At 43.7% G+C, this 8951-nt stretch overlaps 1 protein-coding gene across 1 annotated transcript; it reads left to right on the plus strand.

Moving 5' to 3' along the window:
• Positions 1–5316: 5316 nt before the first annotated feature.
• LOC127690798 (cytoplasmic polyadenylated homeobox-like protein 2) lies at positions 5317–8616 on the plus strand. Its single transcript, XM_052190307.1, has 3 exons — positions 5317–5472; positions 7799–7915; positions 8014–8616. The coding sequence occupies exons 1-3, from the start codon at positions 5317–5319 to the stop codon at positions 8614–8616; spliced, it is 876 nt and encodes a 291-aa protein (XP_052046267.1).
• The last annotated feature ends 335 nt before the right edge of the window (positions 8617–8951 follow it).

Genomic DNA, 8951 nt, shown 5'->3' on the forward strand with positions numbered 1-8951 from the left:
GCAAAATGGTGGTAGAACTCTCCCAGAGACTCAAGTACCTACAAATAAACCTGTGGTCACCTTAAAGGGCTTTCTCCTATTGTAGAGGTCTATATGGAACATTTTGCAGGTAAAATGATTATGATTCTATTTGCAGTGATGTGTGGGTGAGTGAATGTCACGAGCCAAGTAGCATTCACCGTTAGAGCAGACGGTCATGAGCAAGGCCTTAAGGTTAATCTTTCGGACAGCGGGAAGGGGGCTGAATCAAGAGTTAGGGACTTTGGACTCTTTTATTCTTTTTCTTTTTTCAGGGGTTGGGGTGTTGACAGGGATTCTCTCTTTGTAGTCCTGGCTTTCTTGGAACTCCCTATATAAACCAGGCTGGCCTTAGAAAGAACAGTTCTTGCCTAGAGGTTCTCATAAACCCTGTGGGAAATTAGTTGCTAGGATTTTAGGTATGAACCTTATACCTGACTGGACATTGCTATTCTAGGATAGTAGGGAAAGCTGGGTTGTACATTGAAAGCTAGGGGGATGTGTTCTTCTAGAGTCACTAAACCTTACTTCTTTCTCAATTTAGTTGCAGATAAGATTAAATATACACCTTAACTCAACAGTCATGAATTAATTTCATTTAGTTTGTTTAATGGTCTTGACATAAAGCATTTTTTTCTGGCCTGTATTTTAAGGTGAGTTGATGTACAATTGAGAAAATGTTTTGAGTAAGGTTTTACTGTGTATGTAGACCAGGTTGATCTTGGCTCACTGAGATCTGCCTGTCGTCTTGTTTCCTGTACGGGGGTTAAAAGTATATGCCACAACACCCAGCCATCTTAAAAATGAATGCCTTAGAAGTGTCCAGTTCCTTTACAGTATGTTACAGTGTTTGAGACTATGGAAGAAAAGTTTGAGAATTGCCAGCTAATATGCTCTTAGAATGAATTTGGATTTATTCCAAATGGTCATGGAGATGGATCTCAGCAGGCAAGAAGCCCTGGGTTTACTATCAGTCCCACAGAAAACAGGCATGGTGGCACATGTCTGCGATCCCAGCTCTGGGAGGTTGAAGCAAAAAGATCATAAGTTCAAGGTCACCTCTTACTTATCAGTTGGAGGCCAACTGGGATCCGTGAGTCATGATATACGTGTAACATACACATTGCATGAATTGTTTAAGGAATTATGCTTGTGGCTTTCTTCCTGAGAAATCTTGCTAAGGTGAATGCTGTGTCTCCTTTAGGAGAGAGAACAGTGGAACCAAAGAGGCCAGACAGAAGGATGGTTAGTGATGGAATATTTTCTAGGCCAGTGCAAGGCCCTGGGTTCAGTCCCTACCACCAGAGAAACAACTAGACACTAGTAGTGGTTGGTTCAGAAGTGTATATTATAAGAGCCAAGGACCAATCTCACTGGCACAGAAATCGTCAGAGAAATGCCAAGGATCACCCTTGGGCAAACTAGTGTAAGACTGATTTTTTTTTTCCTTCCATATCAGAAATAGTTTCCAAGGCCCAAGAAACCAATGGGGGCACATTACCTAAGGCAAACAACCTAAATGCCCAACCTTTAGGGCATCTGGGGATGTTGGGACTGGCCCAGAACTCTGATTCGCTGGGTTCAAAATGGTTCTGTGGCTTTAGCCAACCTCAGATGAAGGTTCACATTCTATCCTTGTCTAAGGACAATAGTAAATTCAACCCACTGTTGGGTTTAAGGACCAGCTATGCTTACACGTCAGCCCTGTAGGTCTTTGACACACAAGCTCACCCCCTTTCGACCTTGGCTGCTGGAATATGGCATTCGCTTTGCTTTTCTCATGTCTTCCTCTGATCTTTGCTACTATTACAATAGTAGAATCTGGGTTATTTTATTTATTTATTTTTTTTTACAGTTCTGAAAACTGGGAAGCCCAAGAATGAGGTGCTGGTGTTTGGTGCAGGACTTTAGGCTGTGTGGTCCGTGACAGAAAGGCGAGATGGAGAGAGTGCCTGAGTTCACTCTTCACCGTGCCTGTGGTGGAAAAGACAAGTTACTGACTGGACTTAGGGAGTTTAGTAGTGTTTCATTCACTTTGTTTTATCAGCAAGCCCGTTGGTCAGCAAACCAGGACTATGGTTTGTTTATATAGCACTTGAGGGGGGGGCACAGAAGTTAGACAACAACCGCTAGGGCGTCAGTTCTGTCCCTATGTGGGTCCTAGGGTCAAACTAAGATTCCCTCATGCTCAGAGGCAAGAACTTGCTTGTAGAGCCATCTTGCTGGCCCTGTTTTATTTACTTATAAATGCACAACAAACCCATTACTCTCTTATACAAATTAAATGTCTGAAATACTCACCTTTTGTGTGTGTGTGTGTGTGTGTAGTTTAATGTATCAAACCAAGCAACCAGCCTCAGAACTAGAAGATTTGACTCTACAGACTTAAGTTCCCCCTTATATTAAAAATCACCTTAAGCTAACTAACCCACTTCACATAAAGGCATTTAGCCTACTCTATGAGGGTGTAACCTCTGGGATCTGCTCATTTTTACAGGTCCCACCTCTTTTTTTTTCTTTTTGGTTTTCTGGATTTGGTTTTTTTTCGAGAAAGGGGTTCTCTGTATAGCCCTGACTGTCCTGGAACTCACTCTGTAGACCAGGCTGGCCTCGAACTCAGAAATCTGCCTGCCTCTGTCTCCCAGAGTGCTGGGATTAAAAGGCTTGTGACACCACCTCCCGGCCCAGGTCCCACCTCTTAGTACTGATACATTAAGTGCTCTTGATCACTGAACCTTCTATCCAATTCCCTTAACATTTTGCTTTTTTAAAACTTTTATTTTGAGACATGGGATTCCTAAATTACTTGAAGTCTTTGTAGCTAAACAAGCCTTCCTTCTCTTGCTTCTCCCTGAAGAGCTGGGATTGTAAGACAGCACCCCAGCCCTGGCTGTCTCTGTCCTTTGTTATGCAGTTAATGTGCAGTGTTGTTCTTGAATGCAGTGAACAGTTTCAGTCTTGGCTAATTGACTAGTCTGTTCCTGGGCTCCTCCAGATTTTGTCCAGATTTGTACTGTCAGAGATCGACCCGTTTGGTTTTGGGCTTGTGTATGTTTTTCTTAAGATATACTTAGTTAAAGATTTAAGCTGGGTGGTGGTGGCCCATGCCTTTAATCCCAGCTTCAGTAGCAGAGACAGGCTGATCTACGTGAGTTCAAGCCCAACCTTGTCTACAGATTAAATTCCGGGACAGCCAAGGCTATACAGAGAAACCCTGTCAACAAGCAAAGACATATTTATTGAATATGTATGAATGTTTTGACTGTGTGTGTGTTTGTGCACCACATCACTTCTTTGGATGCTTGTGAGCTGCCACATGAGCACTGGGGTCTGGTCAGACCTGAGAAAAATATTTCCACAACTATCAGATTAAGCAAGCTTTATTTAGACTGGTCAGTTGGCTGCCTTTCCCAAAGGTAGGATTCCGAGAGCAGCCCCTCACTGACATGGGGAAGGGTTAGGGCTGATTGAAACAGCTGTCGAATTAATTGGCTGTTAGTACCCAGACAGAAGAATGGGGGACTCTGGGCTCAAGGCTGCCTGTGGGTAGATAAGAGCAAGATTCATCATGTGAAAGGTATCTCTCTGGTAAGACACATTTCATAAGGCAAAAGAGCTATCTTGTCACAGGTTCAGGAATTTAGCAAGACAAAGGGCTGGGTATACATCATGGGGTCACAAGTTTAGGTTGAAAAACATGGTTTGCCCTACAGAGTCAACTAACCTGGGTTCACAGAGACTGAATGGACAATCAGGGAGCCTGGGTCTAAATTAGGCCCTCTGCATATATGTTATAGTTGTGTGTGTGCACCTGTACCTTGGTCTCCCCGTGTGACTCCTAACAGTGGGGGCAGGGGCAGGCTTCCACTCTTGCTGGCTTTGAGGACCCTTTTCTTTGTCCAGTCTTAACATGAGGGGAGGCGCCTACTCTTACTGCAACTTGTTAATGTTGTGTTTGGTTGATAGTCATGGGAGCCCTGTCCTTTACTGAAGGGAAACTGAGGAGTGTGCGTGGGTGGGTGGGTGGGACGAACTGCAGTCTGGAGGTAATATGAGAGAATAATAAGTAAATTAGAAAAAAAGAAAAACATGGTTTTCAGGATACATTATGGAGATTTAATAACGATGTACAACAACGTGGCTCCTTAATAACAAAGATTCCTGTTTGGTTTCACAAACTGAACCCTACTCTTCTTCAACAAGATATCTCTAGCCACTTATACTGAATGTTTTGAATGTCTCCAGTTTGTAAGTATTCCAGTGTAGGCTTCTATTGTAGCTTTTTTGTTGTAGGCACCTGAGTCTTGTATTTATTTGATTTGTAATGTTTTCAAGTCTAGGGCGCTGTGCCCCCTTCCCCTTAATTAGTTAGGGGAAAGAATCTGGGAAGGCTCACACTGTGAGGATGGGCTGGTGAACTCTAACGTGCCTTTAGTTAATTTTTGTTTATTAGAGTATGTGACAGACAGACAGACAGACAGACAGACAGAGACAGAGAGATAGCATACAGAGGATAACTAAGAAATTGTTTCTTCCTTCCCATTATGGGTTCCAGAGACTGGGCTCAGGCTGTCAAGCTCTCGTGGCAAGTGTTTTTACCTATTGAGTCTTCTTGCCAGCCCAAGAACAGTGCTTTCAGACAACCACCACACTGGACAGGAGTTGGGAAAAGATCCCATTTCAATAGATAGCAAGAAACAAACCAAAGCGGTTCTAAAATAATCAACTTAGCCTAATGCTATTCTTCTGATTTTTAGAAAAAGTTTTTTTTTTGTTTTAGTTTTGTGTGTGTGTGTGTGTGTGTGTCTGTGTGTGTGTATAGATGAGTGTAAGTGCCTAAGGGTGCTGAGGTGTCAGATGCCCTTGGAGCTGGAGGAGTTCAGGCTGCTGCAGTTGTGAGCCACCTGACCTGGGTGTTGGGAATTGAACTCTGTATGGTCTTCTGTAACAGCTACACCTATAACACTTAAATTGTTATCAGGTTAATGTGAGTTGGTGCATCCTTAATTGCTAACATAAATGGGTGTCTTTAGAATCTTTCGGTATAGTATATACAATTTTGTTAGGCAGAAGAAATTCTTTCCTATTTTAGTGACTGTAATTAAATCCAATTATCCTCATGAACTTAAAGTTGGGTCTTTAAACTTTTATGGGTAGAAATGAGGTAGAGCTTCACTTTAAGAAGACAAACTTTATAAATCAGTGAACAACAAACAGGCCTTTCTCTGGATGCTACTGATGCATTTCTGTTTCCATATTTTTCCTGGCTCTCCAGAAAACAATTACAGAAAAGAAAGAATGAGACAAGAAAGAGGAAAATCAAAATTCAGACATAAATTCACCACGGAAGAAGTGAAGATACTCAAACAAGAGTTTAAAAACTCTCCTTATCCATTTTTCGAGACCAAGGATGAGCTGGCACAACAGTTTCAATGTGACGTGAGTGTGATTGATGTAAGTTAGATATCTGCAGCGGGCTGGCCTTTTGTGAAGCCATTTGGAAAATGCAAAGAGTCATGAGAAAGCTGACTGTCTCGGGCAATGTTAACATGTCTGTTTTCATCTTTTATCATCATGACTGAACATATTATACACAGCTTATGGAAAATAGCCTATTATGAGGAAAATTTGGAAGTGGAGACACATTTAAGGAACTATTGTCATTGAACTGGAGGAGCTCTGACTGCTCTTCCAGAGGAGCTGGGCTTGACTCCCAGCACCTGCTTGGCAGCTCATACCTCTAACTCCAGTTCCAGGGCATTTGACACCCTTTTCTGGCCTTTACACACATGTGGTACATAGACATACGTGCAGGCAAAATACCATACACAAACAATAAAAATAAAAAAAAAATTAGGCCACACTGACTTGGACCCTGTGAGAATCAGGCAGATAGGATCTGAGTTTGAGGCCAGTCTGATTTACAGAGCAAGTTTCAGTACAGCCAGGGCTATAAGAAGAAACCCTGTCTCCAAAACAACCACAACAAAAACATTAAAAGTTATTGTTATTACCCAGGGTGGCCACTGTGGTGGTTTCCTACTGGCTGGCTGTTTGCTGTGGGAAGAACATTTTATTTTTTGGTTGCAAGCCTAGACTTTAATGGCTGAGCTGTCCCTCCAGTCTGGGAAGAACATTTTGGAACATGTGGAACATTTGGAAGGTTTGCTGAGGTGTTAGGTGTAAAGCAAGAGGAGGGTGGACAAAGATTGCCCCCCCCCAAAGAAATAAATGGAAGACTGGAGTTGCCTCTGTACCGAGGCCCCATGGAGGACCAGTGACTGGCTTGATCGTGTGTGGGTCTTGTGTAGGTAGTTACGGTTGCTCTGTGGTTATTATTGTTGTTAACCAAAACTATTTGCTTGAAGTGAGCTCACGAGGGCAAAGCAGTGTCTTGCCTGGAAGATAGCACTTTGCAAACCCTCTTCCCTTCCTCAGTGACATCCCTGAGCCTTGAAAGGGTTTGTTGATGTAGATGGCCCTGTATAGAAGGTTGAACACTCACAAACACTCAGTGCCTTGACTGATACATAATATCGGCATTAACCATTTCTTTGAAGGTTGAAAGCAGCACAAATCCATGATTATAAAAATTAAGTATTAAGAAGGCAGTTTGACAACATGACCATTTAGTTAAATGAGTAGCAGCCCTACTAGCAGCCCTCAACTCTGAATCTTTTAGCTCTTCAAGTGCTAGGATTACAGGTATATACAGTTGTTAAGATCATTTTATTTATTATTTAGAGACAGAATCTCACTTTGTAGCCCTAACCATCCTGGAACTCACTCTGTAGGCCTTGAACTCACAGAGAGATTCCCCTGCCTTTGCTTTCCAAGTGCTGGGACTAAAACTGTGTGCCCTCATGCCTGGACCACATCTTAAAAAACAGTTTATGGGGGGGCAGGGAACAGTTTATCATTTCTACCACTCGCCCCCCTCCCTTTAAAAAATTGTGGACAATAGTTTTCATGTATAATTGTTTTGAGGAAGCTTTTAAGAAGTGAAGTCCAAGCCCGGCGTGGTGGCGCACTCCTGTAATCCCAGCACTTGGGAGGCAGAGGCAGGTGGATTTCTGAGTTCGAGGCCAGCCTGGTCTACAGAGTGAGCTCCAGGACAGCCAGGGCTACACAGAGAAACCCTGTCTCGAAAAACCAAAAGAAGAAGAAGAAGTGAAGTTCAGATGTGCTTAGGACCAAATAAAATACCTACTAAGGCATGACAAACTCTTGCCAAGTTTTTCCTCTTTAACTGTAACACATAAAACAACTTGTAATACATTGTATCTTGGTTGGGGGCAGCTTGGTGAGTATCTAGGAAGTGTTAGGGGACAGTTCCCATCTGTTCTGTCTAGATGCAGAGGTTAGAGTAGGGTTAGCTGGAGCTGTCTTCTGTGCTTAAACATGGAGACAGGGCTGGGGGCTGATTGGAGGGTGCACAGTTCACAGTCTCTGTGGAAATGTGAAGGAATAGGAAAGGCTACCTTCATTTTCCTCCTTGTCTCTTTAAGGTCAGGAAGGCTGAGTCTAGGTGACTATGACACTGACTGTGGGGCAGGGTATGGTGGCGAACACCTTTACTCCTGATACTCTGTAGGTGATCTCTGAGTTTGAGGCTTACCTCATCTGCAGTGAGTTCCAAGACAGCCAGAGCTATATAGTAGAGATACCCTGTCTCAGACAGACAGACAGACAAACCAATAAAACAAGTGAGAAAGAAATGAAGCTCTGTGGGGGCACTACTAGGAAGCAGCTTTGACAATTTCCTTTTTCTCTTTTTTAGAACTGGTTTCAGAATAAAAGAGCCAGATCACCACAAGAAGTGAAAGAAAAACTTTCCGACATCAGAAGATCACGCAAGTGCCAAAACTACATGCTTACAGGTCCCCAGGACACCCAGGTACAAGCTTCCAATTGCAACCCTGGGGCAAAATCTCTTACACCCAAATGATACCAAATCTCTTACACCCAGATGACCTTGCTTTCTATTTTGTGCAGACCGAGGAGGCTTCTGGTGAACAGTGTGACTTTGTGGTCCAGAGCGTTGGAATGAGATCAGTCGGCACTGAGGAGTACCAAGGGGCCACTGGAAGTGGTTCTTACAACTTCAGTCCCATAAACTTTACTCTCCCCCCTGGGTCTGAGCAGTATTATATGGGTGGGGACCATCCTGAGACACAGGAAAGCCAAAGTTTCACATTCTCTCTCTGTGTGCAGGGGCAAAGGCAGATGGATTCTAACAATTCCCCAGTGTTCCCAGAACAGCAGCAGAATAACTGGGAATATCAGCAACCACTGCAGCGTCCCCAGGGCTTCCAAGAGAGGGTCTCCTTGGCCGACTGGCTCTTTGAGCACCAGAGTCTTAGAGACTTAGGGCAGCAGGTATCCTTCTTCTTTGCCCCAGAGCATCAGGATCAGTTTGACCCAAGTGATAGAGATGCAGCAGGCTCTCAGACTCTGCTCTGCGAGCCTCAGTCAGGGTCCCACCAGATGTCCCTTTGGCTGCACGGGCAGCAAGAGCCTGCTGACAGCTGTACTCCAATGGAGTGCAGTCCTGTCAAAACACACCCAGCCTACAATTCACAGTCTTCAGGAATTTAGAAAGCAGCTGGGGGGTGGGGAGGGGAGGGGAGAATGAGGTGGGGTGGAGATAGGAGTGGGAAAGGAGGGGGCAGGAGAGATGGCTCAGCGGTTAAGAGCACTGACTTCTGAAAGTCCTGAGTTCAGGTGGTGGCTCACAACCATCCATAATAAGATCTGGCACCCTCTTCTGGAGTGTCTGAAGATAGCTACAGTGTACTCACATATAATAAATAAACAAAACTTTTAAAAAAAGAAAAGAAAAGAAAGCATGGGGGCTAAGGTGGAGTCTTAGATGTGAGACTTAGTGAGCTTAAGAAACTTAAGAAAAGCTTAAGAAACCCTAAGACTCAACA

This window comes from Apodemus sylvaticus, chromosome 8 (assembly GCF_947179515.1).
Source record: "Apodemus sylvaticus chromosome 8, mApoSyl1.1, whole genome shotgun sequence".
NCBI lineage: Eukaryota > Metazoa > Chordata > Mammalia > Rodentia > Muridae > Apodemus > Apodemus sylvaticus.

Bases quoted from the DNA above. Each gene is read 5' to 3' on its own strand.
- LOC127690798 (XM_052190307.1), top strand. From the start codon at position 5,317: ATGAGACAAGAAAGAGGAAAATCAAAATTCAGACATAAATTCACCACG. The intron at 5,473-7,798 runs GTAAGTTAGATA...TCTCTTTTTTAG, and splicing joins GTGACGTGAGTGTGATTGAT to AACTGGTTTCAGAATAAAAG. The intron at 7,916-8,013 runs GTACAAGCTTCC...TATTTTGTGCAG, and splicing joins CAGGTCCCCAGGACACCCAG to ACCGAGGAGGCTTCTGGTGA.